This window comes from Diprion similis, chromosome 4 (assembly GCF_021155765.1).
Source record: "Diprion similis isolate iyDipSimi1 chromosome 4, iyDipSimi1.1, whole genome shotgun sequence".
Lineage (NCBI taxonomy): Eukaryota > Metazoa > Arthropoda > Insecta > Hymenoptera > Diprionidae > Diprion > Diprion similis.
Window position 1 is genome coordinate 22775084 of NC_060108.1, and position 16393 is coordinate 22791476.

The window sequence follows — 16393 nt, forward strand, 5'->3', positions numbered from 1 at the left end:
GGTACTTCTACTAATTAGCAAGTAGTTTTGCGACCCTTGCAATTGTTTAGCCACAGATTTTTTATATAATAATAATACCGTGCTAAATCCGAAAGCAGCAATTGGCAGTAAAGGTGAATTGGAAATTGGCGTTGAAACGAGAGACACGAGCGAATTTTTTTATAAAAAATATAATTTCAAACGGAAGACCTCAATCATACGTTATTAATGTGTGATACACTATACTCGTCATTAATTTTTTGCATGATAACTGCGTGATAATTAAAATACAACTCACAACGAACGGATAGCCAGTAATAGTAATAAAAAGGAAACTTAATGTTATAGAATTTCGCGCAAAAATTGGATACAATGTGACTCAAAATTTGTTGAATATCGGCGTGCGCTCGCAATCAATAATCTATATAAAAATACATTTTTCGATCAGATTTTGACAGTGTAATTACACTTTAGATTCATGAACTAGTATAGTTTTGCGAAATATTAGAACTAATTCGTAATGTTTAGGCCAAGAAAAGTTTAGTTCAAAGCGTTTTAAATTATGTCATATCAAAATCATCAATATTATTTGAGACAAACTGGACGATTTGCAATCAGCGAAAAATTCGCAGCGACGATTACTGAAAGCGAAGTTCAGTCGTTTAAAAACGATAGATCTGTGTTCTCGCAAAAAATGTTTTTCGATTATACCATTATTCCGTTTATTTAGTGACTGCGGTACTAAAAACCGGAAGAGTCAAAATTGCAACAAGAAAAAATTTTATTTGCAGGACAAAACGTTCCTATAATCCGAACGATATGAACCCACCATACCGTTGTGTCAAAAAATGAAATATTTCTTTCTTTGTGTTATTATAATATACATATATCACTATAGGTACATGTAATAATATGATGGTAGTAGTATCATTATAATCCACACATCATAATCATCACCGAGGGAAAACTTTGGATAGAATTAGTTAAACCGTTAAGGTATTGTCTTTGGGACGTTATGAATTACTATTTGAGTGATTATTAACGATCTTTATGTTTCTTTAAATTTTCATTCTCTTTTGTCTCATGATTTTCTTCCTTCTTTAGAAGTTTTTTCATGTTTTCTCTTTGTAGTACACCTAATAATTATGCAAGGCTCCAGGCCTTCTTGATATACGTAATATTGTTTGTATAATATATATGTATATATATATATCTTTCTCTTCAGTTACCACGAACGTAAAATAGCATCTACAACGAAACTAGCTGAACAAGAACTCGCCTTGGCGATACTTCCATACAATATGTAGTATAAGGTGTACGATTAATATCATCCGTGAAAATTTAACGCCAATACGAGCTCCGAAATACATATACCTACATATTTTGTATATCATCTACGTACAGATGTTCCGGAAATAAATCTATCAGCACATTATTGTCTAATATCTATATAAAATTTGAACAGTATCAACATTACAGGTAATATATTATATATGTGTATATGTACGTGAAGGTATGTGTTTGTATTATAGGTATGCGTATATGTATGATATATACGCTCTAGCAATTCTTTACCATGTTACATGTACGCGGATGTATTATATACGAGATATGGATTGCCATATTATAATACATACATTTAACTTTGTTGAGAAAGCAATAATTCCATAAAAATTAGGCAGGTAGGTATAATTATGCGGCCATCGTATCGTCATATCGTGTATGTAGTAATTATGGCGGCATATACATATAGTAACCAATTGAAAGGAATTTAAATATGGGATCGATTCTTAAATACTTATTCATATTCAGAACATACAACATTTTCTTTCGTATATTCATTCAATTATGTGTTATATAATTTTCATTTTACGCGTGTTATTCTTTGTTCGAATAATTATAGTCAAGATGAAACTGGGATCAATGAAGATGTCAGAGATCTTGTTGACTTACGCAATTGTTACTGAATAAATTTCGTCAAACGCGCGTGGTTTGGTTGAATTTATAGATATTCTGTATAACCGAGGACGAGAAGTTTAAAATGTAAAAAAGAACGCGTTGCTCTTCAACGTTTCGTTTCTTTTTCTAATTCCTTTTTTTTTTTTTTTTTTTTTTCTCCTCTTCTCCACATCGTCGTTAACTTCGGCAAAAGCGCCGGAAATTAATTGAACGGAAAATCGCTACAGTTGCAATCAACGTACTTATGTCAATAATTGTAATGATAGTAATGATAATTAGGCGTAGAAGGTATTGAACGTGCGGTTTGAATAATTGTAAATGTTAATCACGTAACGATATAGCATTATATAGGGTATTTGGTACGCTAACCGAAGCTCAGTTGATTGTTTTAGGAGCAACCTTGTTTTCAATATTATATAATATATACTATATCAACTATATAGCTTACAAATCTTACGATAAGTATATCGAAAATTATACGGTATATGATATAAGCTTAATTATACAATTTATTATTATTTCAACACTTTTTCCTGCATCATTATACGCGCTTCGGATTTCGCTATATGTATAATATTCATAAAATTAGATTAACTATATAGCGTGTTATTAGTATAACATAAAATTGATCAATTCTTCAGTATAATTGCCGTGCAGGAATTCAATCGCAGACGTCCGTTATACATATATATTATATATATTATGGATGAGACAGACGCTCCTAATTGCCTGATGCTATATGCATGTATGCGAAATTACCGATATTCGATTTGGAACTTTCGGTCTCTCCCAAGGCGACTTGAACACCTTTAAAAACTGATAATTTTCCAGCAAATCAAGTTTCTTCAATTAAGGGACATTTCTTTTCTCGTCTGATTTTGCTCTCTCACTTTTCAGGTCTCAAGCATGCGGTATACTTCACGTTGTTGTTGAAAATACTTATGGGAAAAATGATTAACCATCTCTTGCATACCATTACTGATCATTTAGGTTTTTCATCTCTGTATACTCAACCCGTAGCGAAAATATTAATGTAAAACTTGATGAGATTTTAGAATGAATGCTCAGATTAGGCCCGCAAAAATTAGCTGCGATATATCGTGACGTATAGTAATAATATAAATACCGTATAATTGAACGTGTTGATAATTTAGGTATTCTAAACAGGAACGTAACGTGTCGTAATATTGGAGTCCTTTTCATTGTAACATATCGATGCAAATTTTCGCCGGTGTCATGTGATTCTCAAACCGCCAATTTCATATCCAGAACCAAATTCACTCCTGTAAGCTAACTTTCTTGTGATCCGCTTTCCAATGCCGTTGTCCTGATCCTTATTCTCCCCACCGCAGTCTTCTAGCCGGTCGTATTTTGGTCTCCTTCCGATTTTCCCAAACTAATTCTTGGAAGTCAGAATTGTCACGAATTCTAAACAACAACAAGTCATTTCATCGTCAACTACGAATTGAATAATCCGTCAATCGATTTTTCTTACATTTTAATACGCTATACAGTATCATTACTTTTGCAAGCAACATTTTTAATGCCACGCTATATTCACCTTCGTAGTTCACCATTCCGTCGCCGTCGAGGTCAGCTTCCTTAATCATATCGTCGACCTCTTCTTCCGACAATTTTTCCCCAAGATTCGTCATCACGTGTCGTAATTCCATCGACGAAATGAGCCCGTCGTTGTTCTTATCGAATACCCTGTTGCAGATGTAAACAGGACACCTTATTAGATATAACGTGTTGAAAAAGTTTACAAACATATTAACAAATAAATAGTATATAGTATGTGACGTCGAATAAATCGCGCACGATATATTTTTTACCCCATTTTTTTTTTCTTTTCATTTCTTTCATACGAAAATTATGTATAAGGTGTACGCGTTATAAAGATCGTGAAACACGATTTGACTGCATCAGCTGGCCTGATCTTATTTACAAGTTGATTCTCTGAATAAAGAACGCGTTTCGTACTTGAAATTCCGCCGCCGAACGCTGACTTCGAAAGTCCAATTTCTACGCTTCAGGGAAAAATTGAGCTTTTCCATATCGTAATATAATCGTCGCATTGTACCTGAACGCCTCGCGCAATTCGTCCTCACCGTCGGCTCCCTTCATTTTTTTCGACATCATTTGCAGAAACTCGTTGAATTCGATGGTTCCATTACCGTCCTGATCCACCTCGTTCACCATGTCCCGGAGTTCCGTTTCTGTAACAGGGAAACGAGATAAGATCAGGCGAATTTTTAAACTCGCCTACATAATTCAGATCCGAATCGTGCCGAGTTGAAGAATAAAATAACGGGGGTGAAAAAGCGACGAAAGCGATATTGCGAGCGGCTGATGGCTATCCTGCGAATGTCTTACGTCTTCGTATAACATCCTGAATCCTCTCTTCAGCTCCGTTTATATAAGGTCGTGCCTATGCTGCCGACGTTTTAAAAATGCGTTAATGACGCGGCAGGCGTCGTTTTCATGATAAAAAATGTACAAGTTTCAGGGAGAAACAAAGCTTAACGAGCAAACGTCGCTGGAGCTTCTTTCTCTTCTTCGGAGCTCCGTTTCTACTTCGTCTCTAAATGAAGTTCAGAATAACGATCTGATTTTATTTTTCATTTGAAAATACGCGAAGAGCTCTTTCATTGCATTGTTCGTAACAAGATTATGCATACCGCGAGCTGTTTATTCTGAGATCGTGAAAAATCGAAGCTTGCGCAGAATGCAAAGCTTGTACTATTACGTACATACCCTCTCCATTAAATAAGGGCTCTATATAAGGGATATTTGTTTTCGCGTGAAGCGGGGGTGGAAGTGAAACCGCTTCGGCATACGCCGTATCAGAAAAATATTCACGGTACTACGAACGCGCGTTTTGCGAGACTATGGGGGTATGTGTTCCAAATTTTTTATAAACATTTATCAATTTGCATCGGGAAATACTTCGGGAAGGAACTTTCACCCTCCCGTATTCACTCCCTTCCACAACTTCTGATAAGTTGCTTGGGTTTAATCGATCGATACCTGCAGGTGAAATTTACGGCGGCAATTGTTCTGCAGGAGGTATGTATATATGGGAAAAAGATCTTATCTTATCTTATATACCCGGAAATGCGGGACTACGTTTCGCTTCTGAAGTATTACACGATTACAAGTGCTGAGATGTGAACCGTACCAAAATGCATTTCATCCCTTGTTGCAGCGGAGCTTCAATTTTTTACATAATCGCATTTTGGAACGCGTAAAACTTATTTTCAAATATCGAAGACGAGCGGTTGAGCTTGAATTCAAATCCACACACTTCGTGTAATTGTCAATTCTACTGAGTCGCGATATTGTATTGTGGGTGAAGAATGATAATTCACTATAATACATTGCGAATGTGCTAGAAGTCAATAGGAATGGTAGAAACTTTGACGAAACACTCACCCGTCGGCCTCTGTCCAAGAGAACGCATAACGACACCGAGTTCAGCCATTGTAATTGTGCCATCCTCGTCCTTGTCGAAAAGCATGAACGCTTCTTTGAATTCTGAAACAGAAGCGGCAGCCGATCCCTTGAAATCATGATCACTGGTTAAATTTATGTACGAAAAGTAACAAGGAAATGGTCCGCGGTTAAAGAAGAGTAAAGAAATCAACAAACGGAAAGTGAGTTTCAATGAAACAGTTGAGCGACCGTCTCTGATTGGCTAGAGCCGATCTGACGCGGCGATCAGGAGCAGCGCGGGACATTTGAACGGTGTGGCAAAAATTTCGAGGTTTTGGATTCGTTTTGCGTAACTGCGTGGACTCGAAATTCCATCCAGTTCAGATTCTTCCAACATGGCTAAAACGTACACGTCTACATTCACACGGAGTAGTGAAAAATAACTTTCTCAAGAAATCGTGGCGCAATTAATAGACGTCGGGCATGAGTCAAAGAAATAGAACAATATTATTGTCGACTAGCAAAGCTAGTAAACTAGAGACATGGAATATGGCTGGTGGCGGCGGTGGATGTGGCCATGTAAGTATTGTCGTCGCGGCTTGCAGTCTGTCCAATTAATCACGCGGTACAAGTCGGGCACTTGGCCAGCTGCAGCCGTACGATATACATGTACCGGCTCTACGTGTGGTCGTAAAACCACGATGTGTGTCCCTCTGTCTTACGGTCTACGTTTGTAAAATCTTAACACCGATACTGTTCGAATGCCAAAAATGACAACCCTCTGTTGGTCAATTAACAACTTAACACGTTGCGCACTTCACTCGATCAAAAATCTATGATACAATCTCTAGGTATGATATCGAGGCATATATTCACGAGATTTTAAGCCCAGGCAAGCTTGGCGAGGTTTATGTAATGGGTATGTGAAAAAAATTAGAGAACTTAAAGAAAAACGGCTTATAGCCTCTGACGGTCTGGCTTCTCAATTTTCAATGCCATGCCGTTGGGTTCGACGTTCGTTTTGGCCCTACGTCTCTGCCGAACCGACTATAGACCCCAAGATAAATCGGGGCATTATTCGAATCTCAAAAAATCTCATAAATAATATATTTCACAGCGTGCGCAGCCCTGGCGCCAGGAAATATCTCTTCAATTGATACAAAACACATTGCGAGGTCGTAACAGCGGTTATACATCACGCGTTTTACCCAAATCACATTGATACATTATTCAGAGATATTTTTGCTCTACTTATTTTTTGATTATAACTCATTGTCAATCGGTTTTGTCATTATTTCAGACTCTCGAGAACAGTTCAACAATTATTAGACTTTTAGGGTCAGGGTGAGAAATTAGGGAAAGTTCTATTTTTTGATTAACTTTAAGAAAGGAGCGTAAAAGCAATTCGCAACTTCGTGTTTGATTTTCACTCGACACAGCGAGCGTTGTGTTTCGTCGAAATTTATTTTCACAGCTGTATGTACATGCACGTACGATATCACATTTGCCGATGGGATTCGTCTCCGATATTCGGCGCCCGACCAGCCGTCCTGTTTACCTCGCAAATTTTAAACATAAATTTCCAAACTCCGGATACTCGATTTCAGTTCCCTATAACTGACGACGTTGCACATTCAGTTTCTATCGCGAATACAGGGAACGAAACGTGGCGAAACTGTTTCGAAACACGATGAATCACACACGATGAAAACTGGACGAAAAATAATCACAGATTGTCAGTTTCGCGTGAAAAATGAAGAACCGTTAAACTCGTTGAGGACGTGTCCAAAGTCGTTATCGTTATATTTAGCGTCATTTCAAACGCAATTTTGCGAAAAACGCGTCACGTTACTACGACATATTTCGTTATTTGCTTGTTAACCGAAATTTGAACATGTAGCCTACTTGTGTGGCTACTGTTTTTCACGTCAAGTTTCTTTTCTCTAACAAGTCACAGATTTGCAACACCGAAATTATTTGACCAAAAACGTGTCAATGGACGAATATCTTTTCTATCAACAGCCTGTAATAATAATGAATCTATAGAGCGAAACAGAAATGTGAAATGAATTCGTTTTAGCCATTATTTGTCTTTCTATTCCGCGGTGAATTTCGTGATATGTCCGTTCTATTAACAAGAAACTTTCGTGAACTCTGCACGTACATACAGGGACTATTATGTGCTATTTTAATGAGAACAAATCAGTTTTTTATTTAAATAGTATGAATTTGATGATTTACTCAACCTACCGATCGGTTCAGGGGTTCTGATATTCACCACGAAACCGTTTATTTCAATTATAGTTTATGTAATATATTTTGTTCAGATCACGATTTCAATTTTATTTCAAACTCTTCGAAATTTACTTGTATTTTAAAAATTGTATACAAAATATGCAATTTCCGCAAATCGCAACAGCGTAGACAATCAACCATGCAAAGTTATGCCTGTACATATATATGTATATTAAGTTTGTCTAATTATATATGTATATATTCGACGTTCTGTTTTACACAAGTTTCACTTTGCCCCTATAAATCTTTCACATTTCCATGTACCGCCTGTACATGAATATGCAAATCAGCAATGCATTCTGTTTTCAAACAGAACTCGGAAAATTGTATTTTGGATGCATGTATATATATTTATCATTTACGTATTTACGTATCACGTATTTTTCATCGTTATGTGCAATGACACGAATACCGTTTTGACGAAGTAAATGGTACTCGTCGTACAGACAGAGAGGAAATGTTGGCCATGCATGAATCATGCATGAAAACAATAATCAATGAGTTCTACGTGTCCTGAAAAACTTGTCGAGACCGTTTTCATGATATTGAATCTATACAACCTGTCAGGATAAAAAATTTATACTGGCTCAAATTTCTCATCCCAATAATTTGTGTAAGGATTGTCAATCTTTTTTTTATTTTTTCTTGCAAGTCACGTCTTTTCGCGTCTCCGATCAGCTTATATTGCACAGTAGTTGGCAGTCCGAAGTACGGATCCACAGAGACTGCAGATAACGAAGTTGGCGAACTGGAGCAATTATTTGGGATCGGGTTTCACGAATAATAATCGACCAGATGTTGATTGACAATTCCGGTTGAACTGATTCTAATTAAATTTCTGCAGACACTCGGAAATCGAGCTCAGCGCGGCTTCTGCGGCCGAGCATAGTTTCGCCTGTGGATTTCCCGCTGCGTTAGAAGAGTTGCCAAAACCGCGTTTGATGTGTGTTATTATTACTTGGGCACGTAATCGTATGAATATCAAAGCCCGGAAAGTGCGAATCCCCGTGCAGAAGTTTATGCTGACGGGTTTGATGATTCCCATGTCGATCAAGTTATGTACTCCGGGATCTACGGAGACCCATCGGTTTAATTCGTTCGCGAAAATCTCGCTTCACGGTATATTTGAGTCGTGAATTTGAAAATCTTGTTTCCTTCGTATATATACTCATGTACATATGATACGAGCTTAATTCAAGTAATTCAAGGGAACCTGGTAAGCTCGCGAGTGCAGGTAAGCAGCTTTGAAAAGTGCACTTTCAGCGAGATACGAATCAGGCCGGGAACCTCGTCTTATTATATTCTTTGTAAAGAAATGTTTCTTTTATATTTTATTTTCACGTTATTGTGCCACAGCGATTTGAGCCGGATGAGAAGAGAGGAAAGAAAAGAAGAAAGAAAAAACATACTCCTCAACGGCTTGCCGTGCATCCGGTATGGATAAATATGAAAATGAAAAGTAAACTCGGATTGGGATTTCAGAGTCGTCTGGAAGTTCGTTTTAAATTTCAATTTTCAATAACAAAATACACACAGATTTGGTTATTATGCACTCCAAACAATGCTTACAGCGTTATTACGCAAACTGTGTCACGTTCTTGCAATGACTTTATAGAAAATTTATTCAACACAACAGCTCACCTGCAACTTGGTCCTCGGTGAGCCCATATTCTGACTGTAACAGAAAATATAACGATACGGGAATCAATTCAATTGTTTAGATGATCGTGAATTTTGAGCGTGCAACTGATTGGTCATTTAAAATTGGTTGTAAGTTTTATATAGATGTAAATCTGAACTTAAATTGTTCTCTGATGCTGGGTTATCTCGTCTCGTCGATAAGTAGATTTCCTACAATTTTATTGTGTATAATTGAATGGAACCATGAAGGCAAATAGTTAGCATCATGTTTTTGAACCTCTTCACCCTCTAAGTTCACATCGCTCTAAATAAAATTCATAATTTTATAAGATCTAAGAAAAAGTTTCAATTTTTATCGAAATCAATTTTATCATTTCTTCTTCAAGTAGTAGACAGAACTTGTAATCAACCTCGCTAACTCTGTAAAAGAGAATAGTTGTTTCCAAAGATTTCTGTTTTAATTATCGAATCCCCGATGTCTTTAACACCGCTGAACGGTAGCTCTAGAGGAAATAATGACGTTATCGTAAATGATTAGCAAGACTTATGCTGAAACTAAAAAGTTGGCGATATGTACTCTTACAAAAACCGTTTCTCAATCCTCGTCATGTTCCGCTGCTGAACGAGTACTAACTGTTTCTCAACACTGAGGATTTCTTCCCATTTTCAACCAGTGTGCCAATATCATCAATCACATGCACCAGCGAGTGTCGACGGATTCAGATTTGAGGAACACTTTTCAAATTCAAATACCATGTCTGAACGAACTGATTTCGAAATCGACCAAAGTGCAGGGAATACTCGAAGTCATTCGGATCCGGTGCCGGACAAGTAAAAGGATTGAAAGTAGTCGGTAATAGATTGCGAAGTGAACTCACGGAAAGGTTTCTGATCTGAAAGTCGATCTGATTCGCGAGTCGTCGAAGCTTGCAATACTGGCTAGTGTATCTCCTCTGTTCAGCCATCTCGATGTCGCGGGATGCGAAGAATGGCTCTAGACTTCTGCGAGGAGCTTTTCCACAATAGGACGGTTTCGCCTCTCCGGAGGGTGTCGGAAGGCAAAAGATATCGGAGGAACTTTAAGGCTCTTCCACGTTTCCAGGCCGCGGTATTAATATTTGTTGCTCTTTTATCGTGCAGACGACGCTCCGTCCTGACGTTGCGTTGTCCAATGTGAGACCACGAGGAGGATCTTGGCCATTTGCCTGTTCGTTAGTCGGTCTCAAAACGATGCTTGAACTCTGGGCGGGATGATTAAGTGCTGGCTTCCCGCATTATTAATAAATAATAGGGTCGCCTGCACCGGAGAAACAACTTACTAGGAGGAGAAAAGCCAACTACAACGCACTATACGCACTCGATCGACGATTGCACGACTAGGCTTCGTGATCTCGCCGGATTTGTGCCTTGCCGTGAATGTTCGCATTTCAAATCATTCCTCGGAATCAGTCGCCGTCAGAATTTATCCCCGCAAGTATCTATCTCCGGCTCTATAACCATCATATCAGTCCGTCCACTGTGACCGGGCGATTCGACCATGTTCGTTTCGTCACCTTGGCTGTTATATCTCTCGATTTTCATTGTCAGTGCGGTCGCGGATGAATTCGTTTCTATTTATTCTAGTCTGCAAAAGTGCCATTCCAAGCCTTGAAGCGCGAAATTTTTGCCAAGCAAGTAGGCTGAAGAGTGAGTTTACTTTCACTTAATTAATCACTGTGGACTAACTTTTACAAACTTGTGCAACAAAACGTCGAAAAAACACGAGGAGTTTTTTATGCAGGCTATACACTCACCGCAATTTCTTTTTGTTATTTTTACCGTCATTTGGTTAGAGGCGTAAAAAAACTTGGGCACACTTGTTTGCACGAGTCATTATACTTTTTCGAATACATTTTATAACGCTGCAGTATAATTTTTTTACCGCAAAAGGTAAAATTGATAAGTAGTGCGAGTTTATTTTGAAAGGGTCGTGTATTCGAAGTTAAGTTTTTTCAGAAATCGAGTAGTTGTCAAAGTTTTGTGAAAATGCAACTGCATTGTATCTTTATTATTGAATGAAACGGTGAAACTTATGATGTCCTGAAATTGTGCACAAACGTCTCAACGAGATTCGAATCAAGATTCGAAAACAATACTTTTTATCCCGTAATTGTTGCAAGGTTTGAATTTGAATTTCCTGATAATTACATACAAGAAGGTTTGAATTTAAATTACACCGCGATATTATAGAAAACAACGCAAACTTTATTACAAATTGTATAAACGTCAAAACCACGCACCAACGACACAACGACGATGTCAGAAACGAAATGATTCCAAACAATTATCACTTTTGGCACATGAGAAGAAAAAATCCCGCTTCACAGCCGAAGTAACGAAGTGTTAATGAGCGTGAAGATCCTTTTTGATTCGGTATCGTATCAAGGTTGACGGAAAAAAGAAACGTGCGGATCGAGGGATGCTACCGGCGAACGCGGGATGCGATCGTTCGTATCTGATCGAGAGGCTAGAAAAAGCTAACCTATGTGTTTCTCGATACAGAAGCGATATCCAGTATGCACGTATTAATGTATGTATCGTATATACAGGCACTCGTAAGAAGTGACGAGTAACGATTCCCCGCCTTTCGTAGTTGCAGATGAGGATCTGCTGGATGGGGATGGGGATAATAAATATAGAGCAGCGCAGAATGCGAGCCATGGTCATCGACAAAAAATCGTCTCTCGTCTCGGCCACTTCCGTCAATCTGTGCTTTAGCCCTGATCACTATAAATAGGAAATGTCAGAGAGGCTGCGCCGTCTGCATCTCACGATCATCCCGCGTGTCTGTGTGTGGATGTTTACTGTAACCGGTACGAGATGAAGTCGTATTTTACGAGACTCTACTTGTTTACAATTTTCACCACTGGCATGGTCGCTCGTAATGCCCAAAAAAGTCACGACCGCAACGACGTTGGCTGCTCGGTTTTTGTTGAATTTTTATTAATCCTCCATGGCGCCGTTCTTATTTACTTTTGCATTTTTTCATTCGTTTGTAGCTCGACACCGTCGAGTTTCACTTCTACAAATTATTGTGCAATCGTTTTATGTATAAAAAAGAAATTTAATCAAGATACCAGGACCAGGGTGAAATATTTGGTAAATTCAATCTATTCTTTTCACTCGCGGTATCAAAGGAAGCAATCAATTTTCTTAATCCTGTTATTATTATTGGAATATTGTGAAGAAAAAAAACGAACTTGAACCGAAAGAAACCCATCGTAAATTCCACGTCATTTCCAATTATTGAATAACTGAACTCTCGATATTATTTTTCTTTTCTTTGCCGTCTTCTTTTTCAATTATAATTTTTCTGGATTCCTGGAAAAACATCTTATGTACCTATCATCTATAGAACCACCAGCTGCAGGGAATTTGATTAAAACTTTGTATGAACAACCTGCAAACACTTAGTGCAAAGTTTTTATTTTTTTTATAATTTCTCCTACGCCGTTGTTCATATTTTTTCACCTCACTTCTCTTTTTCCTCTCAGCACCTTTTTTCCTTTCTTGTTTCTTTACATTTCCGGATTTCGTTTTTCTTTCGAATCGACTGTAGGTGAAGAAGACGGGATGAACTTCCGCGCGAAGGCGGAAATTGTACGGTAAATCATAAGAGAGAGAGAGAGAGAAATTTCTTGACGAAACTTTCAACAACGAAGCACTGTGTCGCGTTCTTTGTATCGGAAAGAATGAGCGGCTCGAAGCTTGATAGTATAGATTATGAAGCTCATACACGCTGAGTCGAGAGAGAATGAAAAAACCGTTCCCTCGCAAACGGAAGAGCTTATCCATAACCAGGTATCGACGTGAATAACGTGTTCTAGAATTCAATCAACCGTATACCGATAACATAATATTATATAAACTCTAAACTTTCCACTTTTGGTTTTTGTTGCCAATTTCTTATTTTCGTTAATATCTTTTTTAACCAAACCGTTCTGATTTTGTCAAGTTCCAATCGTCAAGAAATTCCGTTGACTTGATCTCCCGGAATTTTCAGAATATGGACGGTCGCTTTTATTCACTTTGCCAAACAACGATACAGCAATTGTGCAAATTTAATTTGCAACGTCGCCAGTTCAAGCTGCACAAGAAATTATACATTGAATGAGATCGAAACCCGAGGTATTATTTGTCTATCCGGAAAATGAAAACTTTCATCAAGTTCAGCTTCGCGTTCTCGCTTGGTTACTTCATTCATTCACCGAGTGTTTTTTGACTTATTTATTTTCCTCCCTCCCCCCTCCTCCCGTGTTTTAACGCATCATGAATGAACGACCGTAGTTACTTGCGTCGACGAAATCTGTCAGCGCAGACCGCGTGAGAGCTTGACGTGACGAGGTCTCGGTCTGATTATTCTCCGAAACCGTAAATCGAGTGGATGCTGGGAGCATTCGGGCCTCTGAAAACTTGTCGTCGTGGATTATTCGGGAATGGATTTGAAAATTGGTAGTTTCGAGTTTAAATGATTATATTATTTAGGAATTGAGGAAATAAAATTTGTTATTTTTTTCTTTTACTCCTGTTATCAGTTAGCTTCAAACTTACACTGATTTGTCGTATTTGACCGTCAATTTTGCTCGTCAAACGCCTCAGCCTTCCGTATTCGTGGGTGTACTTCCGTTCCGAGCGGGTGGCAGCTTCCGCCATAATTCTTTACGTTGTTCACTATAACTTCCGTGATTTAATGCCAACGATCAAACACAGAGTGAATTTTATTTCAATCTTTACAATTGCCTATATACCTCACAGGCAAAGTGTCCACAAAGTTTCGCAACTGCTGTATGAAACATCATCTAATCGTGTAACTTGTGTCACATACGCTCTACAGTTATATTTTAGCAATCGTTTATTGTTGTAACTTGCCTCGGGTGGGATCGGGCGAATAACAATATATATCAAATAAACTTGGCCACCGTACGGCGTTGTTTTGTCTAGAATAAAGTTCAACTGATCAAATATTTTTTCAACCTTTCAGCGTAACATAAATTTAAAAAAAAAATGTTAACGAGAAAACTTCAACTCTATCTTAATCAAAGATATTCGACGCACTTGTTGTATTTTCAGATCCAATTAGCGAACTTTCAACTCTTGCACGTCACTCGAAACGAGCTTTACATATTTCACATCATTTGTGGAATCCGCCCGAACGAAGTCGAAGCAAGTGTAAAAGTTTTTTGTATCTTCAATAAGTTTCTTTCTTTCTTTTTTATTTGATCAATATGCCTTCTTCCACGAGGAATTTTTACAGTAGTATCAAGTGCACCGGAAGTCTTAGAACGCGCTCGAGACGTTAACGCTCTCGTCAACTGAAAACTCGACCACCCGTGGATAATGTAACGTGGTATTTTAAAAGAAACTTTAAGAACGATATAGAAATCTCCGTCACTAAGTAGGCTGCCGGCTGTTTTTAACTGTCAGCTGCTCTTGGATTGGCTGACTAGGCCGAGACCTTTGTGTCCTCGATCCCCGAACTGAGGCGAAGCTCGCGGCCGATCCTCCTTGCCAAATGCCAAAACATTTACAAGTATTTGTGAAGACTCTCAGCCATTGTCGCGTCGCACATCCGCAATCAGACCTGCAGCTCGCTGATTTTGCGGCTAAATTAAAAATTCCCTCGTGGTATTTTTGCGTTATATCGCTGAAGATGTCGCCGTTTTTTTATACTGTGCTTCGAAATGACTACGGAAAATTTCAAAAAATCCGTCAAGACGGCGTCAGATTTCAATCAACACACCTCAGTCTCGCTTAGGGTGGATTTTAAAAACGTTTTCGGGTAAATTTTGTCCCACCTCTGGTTTTTTGTTTTTTTTTTTCGCAATTATAGACACGAACTTGACCAGCAGTTGAACTTGGCATTTGGCACCGAGCTTAGGTTCGCTTTTTATGAGCAGTTTCTCTTTTTGTCATGATCATTAACCATTATTAACCAAATTATATAAAACGGAAATTGCGTTAAATACTTTTTTCATCGTCGCGTAATACTCGATATTCCGACGCATGAATTCTAAATATCACAGCTGCAACGGATGACGAGGAATTATTGCGAGTCGGTTGTCTTTGTGAAAACGAGGAAAATATCACGAGTGTATTTCTGTCTATGATACGTATTTACACAAAGAATTCGGTTGAGAGTATATAACATGTGTCAGCATTGCTCGAATTTTCGCCAAGTTATAGCGATGAAAATCTGTTGACTTATTATTGTCGAGGGATTTGCAAACTATGGGGAAAATTTTAAGACCATTCGGTGAAGCCGTATCCATCCAGTATTTTGATTGTACAAATAATTTTCGCATACCGCTGAGGCTTTTTCATAAATTTAATGTAAGCCTGCGGAATCTCAAATGTTTTGCATTCCATTTTGTTTTCTTCAGTACTGGTCTCGGCAAAACTTGGCAAAATCCTGAAATTGAATAAGAAACTAACAAATCACCACAAAATTTTGTAAATATGAACAAATTAATTCGTCAACGTCTAGTGAAGTATGAACGAAGTATATATACGCGGAATGTAAAAGAATATTGTAAGAACCTTTTGAATTCCGTAAGATATTCCATGAAATTTCAGAAAACTTATGTGAAAATCTAGGGAAATTCTGTGTGTGAAAAAGGGAGACAACGCGCAATGCCCGGAATATCCAATAGGGCGAATGAATAATGCCAGGAATTCGCCAGTCCCTGGCCTCTGGCCATTCAATATCACGTTGATAATGAACTGGAGATACGTCAGTCGGCAACGTGCTGGGAAATCGGGTCGGAGTTAAATTGAAATTCGGTGTTAATTAACGTCGATCGTCCGATTTTGGTAAATTTCGCAGGAGCAATTCTTATCTTCGAGTTTCATCTGCACTTCTGCAAAGTAATTCAATTCCAATGACGGCATTTGTAGAGGTATACTGCACAGTTGAGCGTAGAAATGCTGGCTAATTTAGTTGTGCCAAGAAGAAGCATCAGCAGCCCTGAATATTCCAATAAACGCGATCTTGATCCGCTCGGAGATCGCGAAGGAGGTATAATACCTACTGCTAGTCAACGAAAAG

General features: G+C 38.2%; 1 protein-coding gene across 6 annotated transcripts in view; it reads right to left on the reverse strand.

The window, feature by feature from the left end:
- Positions 1 to 2150: 2150 nt before the first annotated feature.
- LOC124405872 (neo-calmodulin-like) overlaps positions 2151 to 16393 on the reverse strand; it is a 95593-nt gene continuing 81350 nt past the window's right edge. For 3 of the 6 annotated variants that reach the window (XM_046881136.1, XM_046881133.1, XM_046881134.1), the window contains 5 exons: positions 9310 to 9343; positions 5374 to 5475; positions 4022 to 4157; positions 3500 to 3648; positions 2151 to 3366 (listed from right to left, as the gene is read on the reverse strand). In XM_046881136.1, coding sequence (XP_046737092.1) covers positions 3335 to 3366; positions 3500 to 3648; positions 4022 to 4157; positions 5374 to 5475; positions 9310 to 9343 — 453 coding nt within the window. In that variant the 3' untranslated portion in view covers positions 2151 to 3334. Of the gene's footprint in view, positions 3367 to 3499; positions 3649 to 4021; positions 4158 to 5373; positions 5476 to 9309; positions 9344 to 10187; positions 10876 to 13899; positions 14849 to 16393 lie in introns of those variants that run through there. The other 3 variants (XM_046881138.1, XM_046881137.1, XM_046881139.1) reach the window with 3 other exon arrangements.